This window comes from Esox lucius, chromosome 17, assembly GCF_011004845.1.
Source record: "Esox lucius isolate fEsoLuc1 chromosome 17, fEsoLuc1.pri, whole genome shotgun sequence".
NCBI lineage: Eukaryota > Metazoa > Chordata > Actinopteri > Esociformes > Esocidae > Esox > Esox lucius.
This window is the reverse complement of record NC_047585.1, coordinates 34,201,847-34,222,710: the sequence shown is the minus strand read 5'-3', so window position 1 is coordinate 34,222,710 and position 20,864 is coordinate 34,201,847. Positions and strand designations below refer to the sequence as shown.

The 20,864-nt window shown below is 45.3% G+C and overlaps 1 protein-coding gene across 5 annotated transcripts; it reads left to right on the top strand.

The window, feature by feature from the left end:
* The first annotated feature begins 1,153 nt into the window (after positions 1-1,153).
* Positions 1,154-20,462, top strand: pbrm1l (polybromo 1, like). 5 transcript variants are annotated; one of them, XM_029114277.2, is made up of 31 exons: positions 1,154-1,266; positions 1,928-2,085; positions 2,468-2,565; positions 3,146-3,293; positions 3,587-3,736; positions 3,937-4,122; positions 4,604-4,702; positions 5,026-5,203; positions 5,315-5,531; positions 5,681-5,822; positions 6,351-6,448; positions 8,245-8,386; positions 8,479-8,616; positions 9,368-9,479; positions 9,654-9,861; positions 10,352-10,652; positions 10,874-11,010; positions 11,130-11,341; positions 11,910-12,098; positions 12,693-12,850; positions 13,543-13,785; positions 14,000-14,145; positions 14,365-14,522; positions 14,706-14,889; positions 15,076-15,283; positions 15,624-15,822; positions 16,569-16,709; positions 18,170-18,328; positions 18,991-19,055; positions 19,253-19,466; positions 19,740-20,462. In XM_029114277.2, the coding sequence occupies exons 2-31, from the start codon at positions 1,945-1,947 to the stop codon at positions 19,901-19,903; spliced, it is 4,935 nt and encodes a 1,644-aa protein (XP_028970110.1). In that variant the 5' UTR covers positions 1,154-1,266; positions 1,928-1,944; the 3' UTR covers positions 19,904-20,462. The 5 variants fall into 5 exon arrangements, with proteins under 5 accessions (XP_028970110.1, XP_028970111.1, XP_028970109.1 ...); XM_029114278.2 differs by having other exon boundaries at positions 1,925-2,085; positions 16,569-16,640; XM_029114276.2 differs by having other exon boundaries at positions 1,925-2,085.
* The last annotated feature ends 402 nt before the right edge of the window (positions 20,463-20,864 follow it).

The window sequence follows — 20,864 nt, the reverse complement described above, 5'->3', positions numbered from 1 at the left end:
CTAAGAGTGCAGGTGTATAATCACAGTTTATTTCTTTCATTTGCGTTTTGAAAATCCATCGCTGGTGGCCCTAATAATCACAGGTTACGTTCACGTGGGTTAAATGTATTTGTGTGTGGGTGTTCACAATTACAAACGTGCATTCGCGTGCCTGGGGCTTTTGCAGTGTTTTGACCACGTTTGTGGTGGTGGTGCAAAACATCAGACTACTGCAGATTTAGTGCACACAAGTGTATGCAAATTCCGTTTTTGGCCAGCTATGTAAACTCTAACATTGATTGATCCCACAAAATGTGTTCAATTGGTTATATTGGTCAATTGGCTATTCCTATTTGTTTTCTAATGTCTCTTAATATTAAAGTAATCAAAAAGTTATGTTACTGATTACAAATGTGGACATGTAACTTGTAACGTAACTGATTACATTTAAAAAGTAACCTAACCAACCCAGTGCGTGTGTATGTGTGTGTATATATATATATATATATATATATATATATATATATATATATATATAATATATATAAAGATCGAGAGATATATAAAAAATACACAGGCGGGTCTGAAGGATCAATACAGTGTAAGGTGACATTTAAGTGGATGAGGTCAGCAGCATTTCTACTTTCTTCACTGTATGACTAAAAATTACACAATGGAGTGGGTGTTATGAAAACAGCTGCTGGGTATTTAGACTTTAGTGTATTAAATAACACCATATACAGACTGAATTGAATGCCAGACTCATTGTTTCACAGAAGACTGGGGACTAAAGTCAAGTATTTGTTGCTAGAGTTCGGTGGACATAAAATTAAGAATCAGAGTATTAACTCAATTAATGTATCTGCGAATATCTAAATATATAGAAAAAATTAAGGGACCACTGAAAGTTTTTCTTTCCTTTCCAAAAAGATTGAAAAGGAAAGTTTTGAATGAGGAGCAGAAACGTTCCATTTGCATTGGTTTCTTAATTTTAACCCTTCTGTTTCTCACTCAAAACCTTCCTTTTTGACTTTTTTGGAAAGGAAAGAAAAATGTGAAGTGAGCTGTATATTTCTATAGTTTATCATGTCTTTGCAGGCAGACTCTTGTTTTGAAAGAAATAAGAAAGTCCACTATACTGTCCTGAAGAACGATTAAACCGTTCAGCCGTGTGTCACTTCCGGCAATATACAGTCACGGGTAGGAACTTGACTAGCAAGATAGCTGTTCGAATGAATTAACACATAGGTGGCTATCTACTTTTGCACAGGAAAACTTTAAATTCTGGTAAGCTTGGTTTGCATTTAATTTCAAATTAATTTAACAAAGAAAGATAACAAACGTAATTTCAGCAAGCTAGTTGTTTAATCTAGTTTCCGTTGGAATGTGTAGCTACAGTTTTAGGCGCTCGCCTTTGTTTTGTAGCTAGCTACGCTACTTAGCAAACTTAGCACGTTAGCTAGCTTAGGCAGCCAACTGTAACCCTGTAACAGTAAGCGCGTATGGTAACTTGCTAGGTAATTTAAGTGTACTACTGCTGTGAGTAACGCTCTAGCAGAGAGTTCAAGTGTAGTTTTTGTAGGTACGTTACTTAGTTAATTTACTGTGTAACCAGAGCTATTTAGCTGGTTAACCAGCACAGCGTATATATACAGCTAGCTGCTTGTTGTAAGCTAAAATGAGCATGATCCTGTACATCTTTCTCTTAACACGCTGTACATATTTACATTAGTTAAATTGAAGGACTAGTTGAACCAGTATCATTCTGGGTATAGGAGAGGGCTGTACTGCACTTATGAAGAATCCCCTCCCACTCCCATATGTTATCTGATAGCTAGTTGTTCAAAAGCTAACGTCACTTGGTCTTGACAGTATACTATGTAGCCAACTACTGTACGTTGTAGCGTTACCTAGACAGTGAGCTAACGGTTTATGTTGTTTTAAGAAGGTACTGCACCATCAGATATGCCAATGAGTTTGAAAAGACGAAGAGCCACCTCACCCTCAAGTAGTGCGAGCGGAGGGGACTTTGACGATGCTGCCTCTTCCACTCTTGGAAGTGGGCGAAAGAGAAGGAGAGCCTCAAACGTTCCTACTGTTGACCCCGTGAGTTTTATTCATTCTAATGCAGATGTGTGAAATTATGAATGAGATCTGACCTATCTGTACCCATAATGAAGTTTTAGAGGCTTTTAACATCTTCGTTTGACACTTATTCTGCTTTGCCATGTTGTATTTAAATGATGCACAGCAGTGGTTCACAACCTTTCTCAATTACGGTGTCACCAACTGAATTTCGCTTTGCCTGGACTGCCTTGGACATTCCCCTGTATTGTTAATTTTACTAGTAAGCCTATGGTCATATGAGTCTTGTCAGGTACCTCCTTGGATTGGCCAGGTACCTCAAGGGGTCCTAGTACCCCTGGTTGGGAACCACTGATGTATACCAGCTTTGATTCTTTGTTTGATTATGTTTTGTGTTCATCAGATTGCTGTGTGCCATGAGTTGTACAACACTGTTCGGGACCACAAGGACGACCAGGGGAGGCTGCTTTGTGAGCTGTTCATCAGGGTTCCAAAGAGAAGGTAAGCTTCTGTACTGTATATAATGTGAGAGTGTGTTCCCATTTTCCAACATTTGGTACAATAGTTCAAGGATTAAACTGCACCTATAATCCACCCGAGTGCCAGGTGGGGATAAGCCCCTACGTCTTCGGTTATGTGAATTCCGCCTACAACAATATCTGATGAAAGTTCTGTCTGCAAATTGAGAAATACAGTTTAAGTGTGTAAAGGCAGCCTTTAATTTTCACTAATGTGTGTGTGTTATTTTTAAAACAGCATGGCCTATATCATGGCCAAGGGCTGTTCGTATGCACATCATTATGCCCTTTGCGATGGGGCATTGGCCATATACAGAACATGCCCAAGGTGCCTTATTGCTATTTTAAACCAATTACCAACCACAACAGTATTAAGTAACCCATCGGTACCCATACGCAACATTTGTCATATGTTAATTCATAGAACAACACAACATCATGACAGATTCATGCAATGCTTTATTGTCCGGTCAACCCCCACCTCCCAAATCCCAACATCACCACTGCAAATGAACAGCAAATAGTAGCGCCTCGGGTGACATATGTCCACCCCCCCATTTCAGGAACCAGCCAGACTACTATGACGTGGTGTCCCAGCCCATAGACATGACTAAGATCCAGCAAAAGCTCAAGTCAGAAGACTACCAAGATGTGGAGCAGCTCACTGCTGACTTCCAGCTCATGTTCAACAATGCGAAGAACTACTATAAGGTGAGATTCCTTTAATTTTGATTTTCTGTGATCTTTTACACTTTGGGTAATGTTCATTTTTGATAGAGGGAAGTTAATGTTTCCAGAAGCTGTGTACACTGCGGACTGAGTCGAATATGTTTCTAACAAGTGTATTTTGGGGTATTTTATGTATATTGATTCAGGGCAGATGCTCCCACTGTCTTCCATATAAAGCCCAATATATTAGTATGGTACCTCCCCTGTTGTGGTCTGCTTGACAGAAATAAAGTTTTAACACTGGGTTAATAATGACTTTATCTATGACCTGTCAGGCTGACAGTGAGGAGTACCAGGCAGCCTGCAGGCTGTGGGAACTTTACATCCACACCAGGAATGAGTTTGTGCAGCCAGGCTATGATGATGACGATGACGACGATGGTGAAGATATGCTAGATAATCCCGCTCTCTCCACTGAAGACGAGGTAAAGATCAGATGTCTTCTTACAAATCAGTTTTGCCTCTATATGTGTCTGTCCATTTATATCTGGTCAACCACCTAATTCCTTTTGTTTGTCAGTGCTACCCTCCAGCCTAGTTTACCTAATGTTGATGTCCTCCAAAGATGCGCCAAACACTGTTGTGCGTGTGCATGGTAGTCTAATGTCTCTCCACTGATCTGCAGACGCCGCCGAGCTGCCTGAAGGAGGTTTTAGAGCAGCTGTTGGATGCTGTGGTTTCATACACAGACCCATCTGGACGGGTCATCAGTGAGCTCTTCCAGAAGCTGCCTTCCAAAATGCATTACCCAGACTACTATGCCGTTATCAAGGAGCCCATTGATCTTCGAGCCATCGCTCAGAGAATACAGGTATTTTGTTGGCGTCTTGATGCAGTGATGTGTGTGGAATGGATTTGCGTCTACTCGTTTGAACATATTCAGTTTCCACCATGTTAGGGTTAGACCGCTGCTGGTAACTCCGCCACCGCTCCAAAAAGTTAGATTGTGGAGAAATCTCACCCCTTCTGGCGATAGTAAGGACTGCTATTGAATGCATGGAAAATTCTTTATAATAATAATTATTCTGATAATGGTAATGTGGCTTTTTTACACACAATATTGAATTGGTGAAGTTAAGGAAATGCAAGCATTTATGAAACGGGGACTTTTTTGGTTTAGGTTTTTTGAAGACCTATTTCAATTCAAGTCGCTGTTAAGTCCTCATGTCATAATGTCAAAATAATGCCTACTTTTTATAATTTGTTCCTTTCTCTAATAAAATATATAACTTCCTGTGACCTGTCCATGGTACTTTGTGGTTAATGCAGATTATTATTTTTTTTTTCCACAGATTGGATACTACAAAAGTGTCTCTGCTATGGCTAAGGATATTGACCTTCTGGCGAAAAATGCTAAAACGTACAATGAACCAGGATCTCAGGTTTTTAAGGTATATTTTCTTTAGGGCTACAGGGTAGCCTAGTCATTATAAAACAAATCCCAGAGCTAGCAAGGTGAAAACTCTGTTCCTTAGTAAGGGTGTTAATCCTAATTAGTTCAAGAAAATCAGAATGTGTTCTTAGTCATAGTTCCCATGTAAATGGGGAAATATTTCATAAAGCATTTCCTTGATTTTCTTTTTTTTCTCTCCTTTGCTCCAATGTCTAGAACTATTTTTACTGTAAGAAATATATTTGTCAATGTGTACCACCTACCAAATGTAGGTGCTGTAGCAAGCTTACTAATGATCTTTCTTTTCTTTTTTATGTAAAGGATGCTAACACCATCAAGAAGGTGTTCATCCAGAGGAAGACTGAGATAGACCACGCTGAGCCCACCAAGACCAGTGTCCGCATCAGGAACCGCAGGTCAGCCCAGGGAGACCGTCTGTCGGCCATCACTCTGGCTCTGCAGTATGGCTCAGAGAGTGAAGAGGACGCCCTGCTCTCAGGTGACTTGGTTTCAACACCACACCCACTCCGACGGAGTCAAAATTTGTTTTGCCCTTCGCCCACAACCAACCCCACTTCCTATCTTTGCGTCGTTATTGGGTGTGTTCCAGGCTCCGTGCTTTACGACGAGGGGGAGTCCGAGGCGGAGTGCCTGAACTCCAGTATGGACATGGGTAACCCGGTGTTTCAGCTGTACGAGGCTGTGAGAGGGGGCCGGAACAGCCAGGGACAGCTCCTCTCTGAACCCTTCCTCCAGCTGCCCTCTAGGAAAGAATACCCCGACTACTACCAGCAGATCAAACAGCCCATCTCCCTGCAGCAGATCAGGTAGGGGTAGGCTACTAAAGCACATCGTCCTATAGAAACTGTGCTTCTCCCAAACGCCTGTAGGAGCTGTATTTGTATTTACTGTTGCTATTTTTGATGAACATTGAAACCCACCCTCTACATGTCTTGTCACTGGTCCTGTGTCCCAGGGAGAAGATGAAGAACAGGGAGTATGAGAGCGTGGAGCAGATGGACGCTGACCTCACTCTGATGTTTGAGAACGCTAAGCGCTACAATGTGCCCAACTCTGCCATCTTCAAACGGGCCCTGCGTCTGCAGCAGATCCTGCTGGTCAGTAGAGGCTTGGAATTCATAAAACCCATGACTAAATGTCTTCAAAACCTCTAATTGGACCAGATTAATCGGCCAACCAATAATAAATCATATTATCAGTGTCCGTGACACATTAACAAAATGTTGCTTTTCCGACGCATGTTCTGGCCCAAACCATCGGTTGCTGGGACTGATCGGAAAGTTTTACTCAATTTCTGCTAGGTTAATTCACTATACATAGAAACACTACATATGATATTGTATTTTGGCCATTGTACCCAGCTCTAGTAATTAACAGGGCATATAGATTTTTTTCTTGGAAGAAAATTGGCCTGAAAAAATCTATGGCAGAATGAAGTAGATAGCAACATTTGCTGGAAGTTGTCAGCGTGGCCAAGAACAGAGCCTCTAAAATGTTTAGTTGGTGAACCCACCATTGGCCACACTCACCCAGAGACCCCCCCATCCTGCTTTGCCACAATCCTTGGGAAGCACTGTTGTTAAAAGTTATTGTTGACTGGGGTATGAATAATGAATGTTTTCTAGCTGAAGAAGAGGGAGCTGTTGAGAAGAGGTGATGATGAGGATCAGGACAGCATTCTCAGCTCTGACACCGGAACCGGACCAATCACCAAAAGAAAAAGGTAGGACCACTTTGACCCCTCTTTCTTCTAGTTACCACGACTACATAGATGCACTTGTTTGTTTTTTCTTTTGATGATCAGAGTTGATGCAACAAATTATCTGCGCCTATAACTTTCCATGTCAAACGCTCTTCTGCTCCCATGTCCTAGACATCCTGACTTAGGGAAACTGACATCCTGACTAAGGGAAACTGACAATTCGCATTGGTATTTTTTCAGACGTTTCTAACATTGGTCTAAAGAAACCTTATTCAGGGTTTACAAAATAATTGCCATCTGGCTTGAATAATCGCAATCAGGCAATTATGTATTAATTGCGACAGCCCTACACTCAACTCCTGCAAAGTTGCTTATACCCATTGTCAACTTAAGCAGACTTGCTACTTGGCCTGACTTTAGATTTGTAATGAATCTGCTTTTCTGGCATAACTAATGTTATTCTAGTTGTATAGCCTACCTGACTTGTTTGCAAGAGGCAGCACCAAAACGTTAGCCCTTAAATTGGAATCTGTTGCAGAAGACATTTCAGTTTTTTGTTAAACGTTACCACAGCCATGTACAGGTGCTGGTCATGAAATTAGAATATCATCAAAAAGTTAATTTTATTCCAGTAATTCCATTCAAAAAGTGAAACTTGTATAATTTATACATTCATTCCACACAGACTGATGTATTTCAAGTGTTTATTTCTTTTAATTTTGATGATTATAACTGACAACTAATGAAAACCCCAAATTCAGTATCTCAGAAAATTTGAAAATTGTGAAAAGTTTCAATATTGAGGACCCAAAACACCTGCAAAGTCCTTTAAATGGTCTCTCAGTCTAGTTCTGTAGGCAACACAATCATGGGGAAGACTGCGGACTTGACAGCTGTCCAAAAGACAACCATTGACACCTTGCACAAGGAGTCCAGTTTAAAGATTCCACAGTCAGTGATGGTTTGGGGTGCCATGTCATCTGCTGGTGTTGGTCCACTGTGTTTTCTGAGGTCCGAGGTCAACGCAGCTGTCTACCAGGAACTTTTAGAACACTTCATGCTTCCTGCTGCTGACCAACTTTATGGAGATGCAGATTTCATTTTCCAACAGGACTTGGCACCTGCACACAGTGCCAAAGCTACCAGTACCTGGTTTAAGGACCATGGTATCCCTGTTCTTAATTCGCCAGCAAACTCGCCTGGCCTTAACCCTATAGAAAATCTATGGGGTACTGTGAAGAGGAAGATGCGATACGCCAGACCCAACAATGCAGAAGAGCTGAAGGCCACTATCAGAGCAGTCTGGGTTCTCATTATACCCAAGCAGTGCCACAGACTGATCGACTCCATGCCACGCTGCAATAATTCAGGCAAAAGGAGCCCCAACTAAGTATTGAGTGCTGTACATGCCCATACTTTTCATGTTCATACTTTTCAGTTGGCCAACATTTCTAAAAATCATTTTTTTGTATTGGTTTTAAGTAATATTCAAATTTTCTGAGATACTGAATTTGGGATTTTCATTAGTTGTCAGTTATAATCATCAAAATTAAAAGAATTAAACACTTGAAATATATCAGTCCGTGTGGAATGAATCTATAAATGATACAAGTTTCACTTTTTGAATGGAATTACTGAAATAAATCAACTTTTTGATGATATTCTAATTTTATTACCAGCACCTGTATTTGGTGTCAAAACAAAGATGCATATGCAGAAAAGAACCTCATGCCTACTGTACGCTGGTGGATCTTCAATGTCATAGAGCTGTTTTATTTTCACTGGTTAATAAGCCCCAACCCTTTCTTGCCCTGCAGCCATAAGAAGAATGTGAAGAAGAACCGAATGAAGGCCCTGTATGCTGCAGTGACCGAAGCAAGAGAGGCAGGGACCAACCGCAGGCTGTGTGATCTGTTCATGGTCAAGCCCTCCAAGAAGGACTACCCAGACTACTACAAGGTAGGCTTGAGGACCACACACGGTTTTCACTGTCGAGTAGTGACCTTTCTGCAGCCGTGCGTTGCGACCCCCTAATTTCTCCGTACCACCAGGTGATCTTGGAGCCCATGGACCTTAAGACTATTGAGCACAACATCCGCTCCGAGCGCTATGCCACTGAGGAGGCCCTGATGGATGACATGAGGCTGATGTTCCGCAATGCACGCCACTACAACGAGGAGGGATCTCAGGTGGGACCCATCCCAGTCCGTCACAAATCCACCTGCCACTTAAAACCGTGCTCATTGATTGATTTGACTTTGTTGAATCTTTTGTTGACTGTCTTGTTGACAATTTATTTTCATCACTCGGGAGGGTTGAGAGTTTCATACCCCTCCCCATTGAAGTCAAACCCACAACACATGGGAGGGTTGAGTTACGTACCCCTCCCCATGGAAGTCAAACCCACAACACATGGGAGGGTTGAGTTACGTACCCCTCCCCATGGAAGTCAAACCCACAACACATGGGAGGGTTGAGAGTTTCATACCCCTCCCCATGGAAGTCAAACCCACAACTCATGGGAGGGTTGAGTTACGTACCCCTCCCCATGGAAGTCAAACCCACTACACATGGGAGGGTTGAGAGTTTCATACCCCTCCCCATGGAAGTCAAACCCACAACACATGGGAGGGTTGAGAGTTTCATACCCCTCCCCATGGAAGTCAAACCCACAACACATGGGAGGGTTGAGAGTTTCATACCCCTCCCCATGGAAGTCAAACCCACAACACATGGGAGGGTTGAGAGTTTCTTCCCCCTCCCCATGGAAGTCAAACCCACAACACATGGGAGGGTTGAGTTACGTACCCCTCCCCATGGAAGTCAAACCCACAACACATGAGAAGGTTGAGTTACGTACCCCTCCCCATGGAAGTCAAACCCACAACACATGGGAGGCTTGTGTGACATGTTCTAATGTTCCGTTTTGTGGTCTATAAGGTCTATAACGATGCTGACATCCTGGAGAAGATCGTGAAGGACAAGAGGAAGGAGTTAGGAGCTTCTCCTGAAGAGAACACTGACAACGTGGGATCTCCTAAGATTAAACTAAGTACGTTTGACTCTTTCTTATGGGTGTAGAATAGCTCTTCTAAATGTTTATAAAAAAATAATAATTTGAATTCAAATTCTCAATGTCTGTTCATTTGGTGTACTTGTCTCAAACACAATCGTCATCGCATTCATCATCACACTCATCATCGTCATCACCATCCTCTCTCTGTAGGGAAGAGTGGCCTGTCACCTAAGAAGCCCAATAAGTACCTGACCCCGTTGCAGCAGCGGCTCAACGAGCTGTACGATGCCGTGAGGAACTACACTGACGCCAAGGGCCGACGTATCTCCACCATCTTCCTGAGGCTGCCGTCCCGCTCCGAGCTGCCGGACTACTACGCCACCATTAAGAGGCCCATCGACATGGAGCGTCTGCGCAGGTACAGTGGAGGCCAATGTGTGAACGTGTCTTTGGCTAGCTGGAGATAAGGTTGTCGAAAGGTGAAAGGGGTGGGGCACAGTCCTTGAATTCCATTTCTGTGGACTGAGCCGGCAACTGGTGGGTTTGGAAAGTAGGAAATGCAGTATCCTCAAGTGGAAGGCCTGGCCCCGCGCCTCGCCCCTCTGTCTGGCCCCGCCCCTCTGTCTGGCCCCGCGCCTCGCCCCTCTGTCTGGCCCCGCGCCTCGCCCCTCTGTCTGGCCCCGCGCCTCGCCCCTCTGTCTGGCCCCGCGCCTCGCCCCTCTGTCTGGCCCCGCGCCTCGCCCCTCTGTCTGGCCCCGCGCCTCGCCCCTCTGTCTGGCCCCGCGCCTCGCCCCTCTGTCTGGCCCCGCGCCTCGCCCCTCTGTCTGGCCCCGCGCCTCGCCCCTCTGTCTGGCCCTGCGCCTCGCCCCTCTGTGAATGTGGATAATAAACCATCTCTGGTCCTCCAGCCACATGGCGAGCGGCCGTTATCAGGACGTGGACGCTCTGGTGGAAGATTTTGCCCTGATGTTCAACAACGCCTGTACCTACAACGAGCCGGAGTCCCTGATCTACCGTGACGCTCTGCTCCTCCACCGGGTGCTCCTGGAGACGCGCAGGCAGCAGGAGGGTGGGGAGGAGGGCAGTGCGGCCTATGCTGTTGGGCCCCTGGTCAGAGAGCTGATCAGGAACCTGTTTGTGTCTGTGCTGGGACACCAGGACGAGGAGGGGAGGTGTTACAGCGACTCATTGGCTGAGATCCCTGCCCAGGTAACCAATGGCCAATACCCCACTTGGGGCCATGATTTTAGTGTCTGCGTTCGTCGTAAATCCAATACATTTCTTAATTGTTGCCCTAACCTGTAGTAATGGTAAATAACATTTCTTAATTGTTGCCCTAACCTGTAGTAATGGTAAATAACGTTTTTTGCCCTAACCTGTAGTAATGGTAAATAACAGTAACGACCACAAACTGAAATGACCCCTAACAGGACCCGAACAGCCCAGAGAAGCCTCCGCTCAACTTTGACGTGATCCGGGCCAATGTGGACCGAGGACGCTACCGCAGGCTGGACGTGTTCCAGGAGCACATGTTTGAGGTTCTGGAGAAGGCCAGACGCTTACACAGGTACGCCATTTAACAATCCTTAGAAAGACTCATTTGCTTTGGTTTTGAGTTTAGTTTTCTGATTCCTCCTCCTCCACACACACTCCCGTGACCCTGCACGTCTGGCTCTGTCCCTGCAGGACGGACTCTGAGATCTTTGAGGATGCGGTGGAGCTGCAGCAATTCTTCATAAAGATTCGAGACGAGCTGTGTAAGAACGGAGAGATCCTCCTGTCCCCGGCGCTCAGCTACACCTCCAAACACCTGCACAGTGATGTCGAGCAGGAGAAGAGAGAGAAAATACCAAAAGAGATTGAGGAGGACAAAATGAAGAGGGAGGAGGAGAACAAAGGTTTGTGAAGCATTTCATATTTAAGTCCTTCAGCAGAACCACTTACAGGAAGAGAGAAGGATAAACTGCCGCGTTCAGATACAGTGCGACACAAATATTCACCTTGCCTGCTCTTTGATTCAACCTATCAACCTTTCGCTTACTGGTCAGTGGTCAGGGACTCCAATCACAAAGCTATCGGCCTGGGTTGTTGTTGTGGGTGTGGAAGCGTGTGTGTCGGGGTGGTGCCTAGGTATGCATCTGAAGAATGACTTCATTTCTAAACCGGTTGGCGTGATTTTCATGTACTACATACACTAATAATTAGAAAGGAATCTGGCTATGGCAATAGACTAACTATTGTACATAATCACATTACCTTGTGCATGTAACTATGCCCATTGACAGTAAAGCCGGCTGAAACCCTTGTTTTTTTGTTCTTCTACATTGTAGTTAATTGCGTTCATCTGGTATCCCTGATTAGGGGGGGCTGAAAAACCGCAGAATTCTGGGCCTCCAAATCAGAGTTGAATAGCCCCGCTGAAGTGTATATAATGTGAGTATAATGGATCATCTGTGCGACTTCCAGAGGGTGACAAGGCTGAGGACCTAGCTGGAGGAGGAGCCTGGCCACTGGGGCCAGAGAGGACATACAGACAGGATTGCAGCTTTGAGAACAGGACCTACCACGTGGGAGACTTTGTCTACGTGCAGCCAACTGAGGCCAACCGCAAGCCTCACATCGTCTGCATCGAGCGCCTGTGGGAGGACGAAACGGGTAACTGTAAACACTCATAAGACATCCATAACTTTGAGACACTCTTCTCTTGGATTCTGCCACTATCCCATTCGTTATGTGTTATTTTGTGTGTGGACTAAATTGTCCCGGAATCTGTGAAATTGGGACATTTTTCCTGTCCTGATTGAAAACCGAAAAGTTGTATTTTTTCTACTTATGTTCAAGGCTTAGGGCAAAAGTTGGGGTTAGGGTAATAATTTAGGATTGTGGTTTAGGGTTAGGATTAGTTATGTAACTTTTTTTTTTAAGAGCAATTGTGTGTGTGTGTGCGTTTTTTTTTATAGCAGAACCAGAAAGAAATTGACTCATGGAGACCTTTTTCCGGTCCCCGTGAGGCAAAAGGCAATTTCTGGTTTAGGGTCAAACTTACTATTCATTTTAGAGTTAGAATTGGGGTTTCTTTAAGGTCCAGGCGATGTTGGTTAAGGTTAGGCATTACATCTAGGTAAAGTTTAGGCCTAAATGTTACTTTATTGAGGTTAGGGTTAAGATTAGGGCATGGGAGCATGCAATTTCTATTTTCTGGTCCCCATGAAGATAGCCATACAAACGTGTGTGTGTGTTTGTGTGTAGGTGACAAGTGGCTGTATGGCTGCTGGTTCTATAGGCCCAGTGAGACTTTCCATTTGGCCACGCGGAAATTCCTCCAGCAGGAGGTCTTCAAGAGTGACTACTTCAACAAAGTACCAGTCAGCAAGATACTGGGAAAATGCATGGTGATGTTTGTCAAGGTAAGACCATCAATGTATCTGAATGGTTTTCATTATAATCACAGCTGGATCAAAGATGTTGGGTTTGAACGCCTCATTATTGCCAAATTGTTATATGCAAGTAGTAGCCTGTTGATTAAAACAGCCATTTTAGTACAGAGCCAGACCCCCCCTCTGCCTTCAGAGTAGTCTGAATCCTTTGGGGTATGGCTTCTGGAAGGTGTCCAATGTTCCACAGCGATGCTGACCCGACGGCATCCCTCAGTGGCTGCAGATTGGACTGCAATACGTGCATGCTGCAACAAACCCTTTCCATCTCACCCTAAAGGTGATTTATTGGGTTGTTTGGGCTTATTCAGTTAGCCCTTGTTCCTGGAACCGTTCTGAGAGGCATATCTGATATGGCAGATCACTCTGCTGGAAGTATCAAAGTGATGAAGGATCGACTGCAGCCATGATGCGATGCACCTGGTCACCAGCAATGTTCAGATACACTTTTAACTGTTTCCAACTCTGTATTAAGGGGCCTGGTGTGTGCCAGGAAAACATCGCCCACCCTAATTTATCGCCACCTGTAGAATGCGGAGTACTTAAGAAGCACTACACAGACCCACTGATTGCCTCATATCACAAATAACCCCTCATTATGCATTGCAGAGGAGTTATTCTGCTGTGGCTTTGCTGTGAACTGATCCCCATGCTCCCTCCGTCAGGATTACTTCAAGCTGCAGCCCGAGGTGCTCCGACCGGAAGATGTGTACGTTTGTGAGTCCCGTTACTCTGCCAGGAACAAGGCCTTTAAGAAGATAAAGATGTGGGCCGTGCCGGCCGCGGTGAGGCTGGTCCCTCGGGATGTGCCCTTGCCTGTTGTCAGGGTGGCCTCCATGTACGCCAAACGGGATCAGGAGAAACCGCCGTCTGTGGCCGATAACGGGGGCCTCAGCGTCGTCGACAAGGTAGGAAGTCTGAGCACAGGATTCTTTTTCATTTTCTTTTAGCGGTTGTCTTCCTTGTCGGACAGAGTCCATCACACTTAGCACAAGGCAGCACTTCAACTGGGTGTTTTTAGTTTTTTTTTTAAATAGGCACACTAAACATTGGCCTGTATTGTGGACACGTTCCATTTTGTGGACCTGAGCGGTGTTACTGAGTGTGTGACTGTGTGCGCAGGAGCGTGAGGACGTGCCCGTGGAGATGACCGGAGGCGAGCCGGGCTGTCAGTACTATGACCAGCTCCACTACAACAACATGTGGGTGAAGGTGGGAGACTGCGTATACGTCCAGTCACATGGGCTCAGCAAACCGCACATCGGCAGGTAAGAACGTTCATTATCGTGGAGATGGGTTTGTTTTCTGCTTGGTACCGGCTGGTTGACCCGTGCACCTGCCGTCCGTTAATACGGAGAAGAAGGCCAGGGGATAGGTTGGAACCCATCACGGAAATGTGTTGCAGTTGTGCGTTGAATATGAGGACGCGGTGAGCGTCTCTGGGGACATTAGGACGCTAACACGGCTGACTTTTGGGGCTGTTACAGGATAGAGAAGCTGTGGGTGCGTGACCGATCAGTGTTCTTTTTCGGGCCCATCTTCATCCACCCCGAAGAGACAGAACACGAGCCCACCAAGATGTTCTACAAGAGGGAGGTGTTCCTCAGCCATCTGGAGGAGACATTTCCCATGACCTGTGTCAAAGGTGCCTCACCGCATCACAAGATGCCTGCACGGCCCTCCACATTCATGTTGATGTTGTCACGTTCACTAAGTTTGCTTCACTAGTCTACGTTTCAGACATAAAGTAACACACGGAGGTTCAGTTGCTGTATTTTTGGCCATGCAGTCAAGCAACAGGCTCTCCATCCCTCCCCATGTTCTGCAGGGAAGTGTGTGGTGTCCTCCTTCAAGGACTACCTGTCTTGTCGGCCCACTGAGGTGCCTGAGGAAGACGTGTTCCTGTGCGAGAGCCGCTACATCGAGAGCGAGAAGCAGATGAAAAAGTTTAAAGGCCTGAAGCGCTTCTCCCTCCATGCTAAGGTGGTGGACGATGAGGTCTACTACTTCAGGTGGGGACATCTCACGTTCTGTACATTTGCCATGCGTAGAACAAGAAAGCCTTTTATTCCCTGCCCCTTATTGGTTGGATTGATTCATGTTCTGCCCACGTAATGAAATTAGAATGTAGATGTGTAGCACTGGTGTGGTTTTCTGGACCGGTTGGGATAATGTCTCTGATCTGGTCTATCGTCCAGGAAGTTGATAGTGCCCCAGAAGGAGCCGTCACCTCTGCTGGATAAGAAGATTGAGGCGCTGGAGCTGAAGCTGGCAGACATGGATGAGGGAGATGAGGATCTGGATGATCTGGAGGATGAGGACGAGGCTCCAGAGACTCCCTCCATGCCCACTATTCAGACTCCTCTGGCAAGCAATTTGGACATCATGCCTTATACCCCTCTTCAGGTCTTACACCCACCCACCCACCCACCCAACACCTGTTGCCCAAATGTTTGTTGCCCAACCCCTTTCTGCCCACACACGTTGATTCGGTCCAGAATATTATACCGCCTCCATGTATTTACCCTTTTGTGGATCACACATCGCTCTACCCAGATATTCCAACCAATACCAACGTTCCCCTAACATCTTAAACCAGATCCCGAACCCCTAAATAAGCAGTTTGTAAATCCCCACCCGTGCCAGACGTCACTACTCAGGGCCTCTGCCGTCTAACTTGGGAAGGTAAATGAATGAACAGGTGTGGTTGTTGATTGACCTGTCTACCCCTGGATTCTCTCTACAGTCCACTCCCAAGGTGAAGGGTGTCTCTAAGAAAGAAGGATCCAAGAGAAAGATTAACATGAGCGGCTACATCCTGTTCAGCAGTGAGATGCGTTCAGTCATCAAGACCCGTCACCCTGACTTCTCCTTTGGGGAGCTGAGCCGTCTGGTGGGCACTGAGTGGAGGAACCTGGAGGGGCCAAAGAAAGTGGAGTATGAAGGTAGGGTGGCCCGGGAAGCATGACCGTACTGAGGCATGTACAGTCATGTGGAAAGGTTAACACAAATCCATTTATATAGTGTAGACAAAATAGCTGGTGTTGCCTTCTGGCTGAAATAGCTTAATGTAGTTTCTGAGATGAAATGCATGCCAAAATGGTAATGAGATGTCCCAAGAGGCTTACGTATGTTTAAAAATAAATATTCAATTCAGAGGGAGGTCAGTGACATCCTCCAGACCCTCAACTTTAGTGTGATAAACGATGGGAAAAAATCCAGTGAGTGGCAGTTCTGTGTGCAAAAACACCTAAGAAATGAGCAAGGTCAGAAGAGTATAGCAAGACTTGTTCAATGTGACAGAAAGGCCAGGAACGAAAATAATCGCTCTTTGCAACAGTAGGGTGCAGAAGGGCGTCTCTTAACACACAATGCATTGAACCTCACAGCGGTTGGAGGCAAAAGGCTGTCATACCCAATTCAAGATAAGTGTACTTAATAAAGTGGCCGGTGAATGTATGTGCCGGCCGTGAAGGAGCCCTCTAGTTTCACCAGTGGATTAATGCACCGCAGTCAGCATCCGATGGTACCAGTCGGATGACAGTTCATCCCTTAACATGGACAGCACACAACTGTGTCCCACGATGTCCATGTCCCACGCCAAACATCAGATACACAGAGACTTCTGCAATGTCCCTACAGTTTAAGCTGGGTGAGTGACTCCAAGAATGCGTGTTACTGTTTGTTCCAGAGCGGGCAGCCAAGGTGGTGGAGCAGCAGGAGAGGGAGAGGGCAGCCCAGCAGCAAGCTTCTCCTAGAGCAGGTACCCCCGTAGGGGCCATGATGGGGGTGGTGCCTTCGCCTAGCCACATGGGAATGACCCCTGGTCCAGGTAACCCCTTCCTCACAGAGACAGAGACGGGCGGTGAATCCCGAATCGACCACTCAGCACACGTGCGCCTAGAGAATAGGGGCTAAGGGTTGATTTGGGATTCAGGGTTACAGCGTAATCACTTAGCAGCTCCTGGGAAATAATGACGCTGGATTGCCTGAAACGGTTCGACCTTAGTTCATTTGCCCTTTCCCCTATTCGAAGGTTGTCCGTTCACAATTTCCGCGCTACTTTAATCTGCATCCCTGTTATAGGCTGTTTCTGTTATTGATCGTTTTGAATATTTCACCACTTTTATTTGTTTTGCATCAAACGCGTTTAGTCAGAGTTTGCATGATTCATATCAACTGCATGATCAAGAAGAGTATTTAAAAATCTACCCTTTTCTTTCATCCCATCACCGTGTTAATATATTAGGGCTGTAACGGTGCACATTCGTAACCGTACGGTACAGGTGGTTCTTCACGGTTCGCGCCTGAACCTGGATCAATACATTTGAAAACATTTTGAAAATAAATAGCTATGCTGTGTTTAATGGGTCTTAAAAAAAAACACTAATCTCTTCTGTTTAAAGAAATAATTTTTCTAATCTAAATTATAATATTTGTTGGAGCTTTTCCAAATTTCCGTTTTTAGAGGCCAACTCGAGAAGGATGAGCAACAATGGGGAGTGGTGGTAGGCTGTGGATAAACCAACATTGCAGAATACTCCATCTTTATTTTAGTCTCTCAGAATTTGGGCATTCCATTACAACGGTGATTGACAGAGAGTTGTTGATAAAACATTAACTGTATGTCGACATTGCTTGATGAAAGTAGCCTACGTGGCAGCTAACACCTGACACGTTTACGCTAGTGTTGTGCAGAGTTCATTTTGAACTATTTATTTTACTGACTTCAGAGTAATGAGTCTCTCTTTGTACTGAATCATTAATTCGAACAGCTACCAGCAGATCTGTACAATGCCTGTCTTTCTGGCGATCGGTGTTCTTTTTACTGAACGACTCAAAGATCTGAGTCAGTATAAAGACTTCCCAGCACTAGTTGACATCTATGCCGACATCACCCCTTTATCAGTATCCCCGGAGCAATACGAAAACAGAAAGAAACCACGCAACTCTGTCTCCTACATAATTCTTTGTCTTGCCAAATCAAGTAAAAACTGTTTTTCGGTAACTGTTGACAATAGATTTTTGCGCTGCGCCCTAAAACGTGCTGAACCATGACCCTGAAACAGCAATACGTATCGTACAAGGTTAGGCGTACTGTTACAACCCTATGATATATTTACATATATATACACCGTAACACCTAGCTTGGTTTTGCTTACTAACTGGTTAAACTTCATTTTGGTTTTTATCATTAAAATGTAGTGCATGTTTTTGGGATAGTCAGTTGCATGTCACTTATGCATGGTTATGTTGTTGTTGTCCTCTCCCCTGGCCCCGCCTCCTCCAAAGGCATGATGGGCTACGGTCCCACCTACGGTATGCCCATGCAGGGCCCCTATGAGGGCTTGCTGGGTATGGGCCCAATGCCACCTCACCATATGGGCCCGATGCCCCCCCAACACTTCCAGCCAGGTATGCCCGGGTACCATCCTGGCATGCCCCACACGGGTAAGGACCACAACCACCCACCATCCACTCCAGGCCAAGGCCACGTCTGTCCTGGTCAGTCAGTAGCTTCCAGTCAGTCCTGTCTCAGTCTCTCCTGCTGGAGGGGTTTGCCTGGTCCACGGACAGGCTTTGTTGTGGTGGCCGACTGACCGTTAAGGCTGCCAAGCCCGGTCATTATGTGTCTCTGTTGGAAGATTGGGAAACTGCACACAGTTGGTGAGGTGCAGGTGGCAGAACAGAACACTTAGAAAGTAATGAATGTAGGAGCACACTGTTTCTGTGTAGCGGGGCGGCTACCTTCTTTTCTTATCAAACTGTCTGTTTAGCGCTACGTGGTTCCAGATGGCTTCACCTCTTTACACACACTCAAAAATGCTCTGCTTTATTCAGTCACACATTTGCCTCAAACATTGGATTCCAAGTTGACCTTAACACATGAACAAACGTACTGCATGTGGACATTTTCTACAACTAACACTCAGTATCACCAGTTTCTGTAGAAATAACATTTGCACTACAGCATGCAGTCTGTTCACATTCTCCATGTGATGTAGCTCACACCATTTGTTGTGCAGCAAATGTTACCCTGATGTAACAGTGTTTTAATGTGTTGTGTAAGGAGTGTGTGTGGATGGTCATTATTAATATCATTATTGCGATAGGTATGATGGGTCCTGGTATGAATGGCATGCAAGGAAGTCCCGGAGGCCACCACTACATGCAACAGGTAAACAGTTGAACTTACCACTAAAAGCACTACTAATGAGTTACTGCACTCTGATGATAATTTCTATAATCTGGAACTTTATAAATTCTATAATCTGGAATGTTTATAATTATTGTGCTTGTAATTTACATTAGGCCCATGTACTCACAGCAACCAAATGCAATGTAAAAGCTATTTTTCCTTATCATGGCCCTCAGTCTGGGATGTTCAGCCCAGGACAGCAGGCCCCTCCACCCTACCCAGGTGTGGGCCAGCTAGGGCAGCCATCCCACCTCCAGCCCATGACTCCCATGTTTGTGGCTCCACCTCCCAAGACCCAAAGAGTGCTGCACTCCGAGGCCTACCTCAAGTACATTGAGGGCCTGAACGCCGAGACCAACACCGTCAGCAAGTGGGACCAATCTCTCAAAGGTATGTTTCTACTCCCACATTTGCGGTTGGTCTGTACTGTTCACCTTCTCTACGCACATCGGTCCTACAGCATACTGAATTAACTTGAATGCAGTAAGCACAACAATATCCTCGTCACTCTAATGTACATTCTGTTTTTTTGTTTTTTATTTTTCCCTTGAATTGCTGTCTTAGTTGTAATTTATCACATTATTGTTGGGTTCGGTTTGAGGGTGAGTTATGACAAGTGAGCGATGTAGGTGGTGACACGTTCATTGTTTGTCATTTCCACAGCACGCAGGAGAGATGTCCACCTGTCCAAAGAGCAGGAGAGCAAGCTCCCTTCCCATTGGCTGAAGAGCAAGGGAGCCCACAAGACGATGGCAGACGCGCTGTGGCGCCTCCGGGACCTGATGCTTCGAGACTCACTGAACATACGTCAGACATACAATCTGTAGAAAGTTGAAACCTGAACCGTCTGCCCATCTTCCTGGTTGACCTTAATGCAGACAAGATCACACATTGCCTGGATATGTGTTTAACATTGAAGCTAACTGCGTGAGATGATATGAGACGCAACCAAACGCAACGTCTGCAACGTAGTTGACATGGAACACAACCACTGTCTCATGCTACATTCATAACCGAGGGGGAAGTCGGTCTTTACCAGTTGTAAATACTAGTTGGAGGCATAACATGCATAAGAATGGTGAGCTAATAGAAATTGCAAGCGACAGCTGTTCATTAACTGCACAATCAATTGCTTTAACTTTGATAGCAGCACATGGTCCGCGGTAGACAGTATTATTAGTCGGGGGATAGTTGTGATGGCATGAGCATGACGCTAAGGAAGGTTATTAAATCCGGTTGTGGCATGCCACCACCTCGCCGAATCATAACATGGATGTCAGTGTTTGTGTACACGTCATTCTACATCCCAACCACAGCATCATGCTTTTCAGTTTCGAGGCGGATTAGCAAGAAAAATAGATGTGCGCCCAATTGTTGACACTGGATTCCGTGTTCTGTTTTGATTGGGGGGGGGGGGGGGGGACAGTGGTAGTGGTAGTGTGGAAGTATTACATTTCACAATTCTTTAGATGGTATTCTGCAACACAAACGACACCATCGTTGTGTCGGATACATGTAGGACAGGTACAGTCATTGGCTGAGTACAAACCTTATACGCCTATCCTAAGCAGTAACTGAAGGCTGAAGGCTACTGTTTAAATTGTTATATTTGATGGCAACCTTTGTGCGGCTGTCAACCACAATCTTAAAGTACAGCTAGAATACTTGTAAACTGTTTAAAAGTAGGGACTTCTTACGTTTATTATCTGATGGAAACTGTTAGCAGTCATTTTCTTAGGTGACAGTTCAGCCGGTGTGAGAAGAGAGGCTTGTAATAATTATGCCAAA

Coding starts and splice junctions, on each gene's coding strand:
- pbrm1l (XM_029114277.2), top strand. CDS start 1,945: ATGCCAATGAGTTTGAAAAGACGAAGAGCCACCTCACCCTCAAGTAGT. Junction 2,086..2,467: donor ACGTTCCTACTGTTGACCCC/GTGAGTTTTATT, acceptor TGTGTTCATCAG/ATTGCTGTGTGCCATGAGTT. Junction 8,617..9,367: donor ACAACGAGGAGGGATCTCAG/GTGGGACCCATC, acceptor GTGGTCTATAAG/GTCTATAACGATGCTGACAT.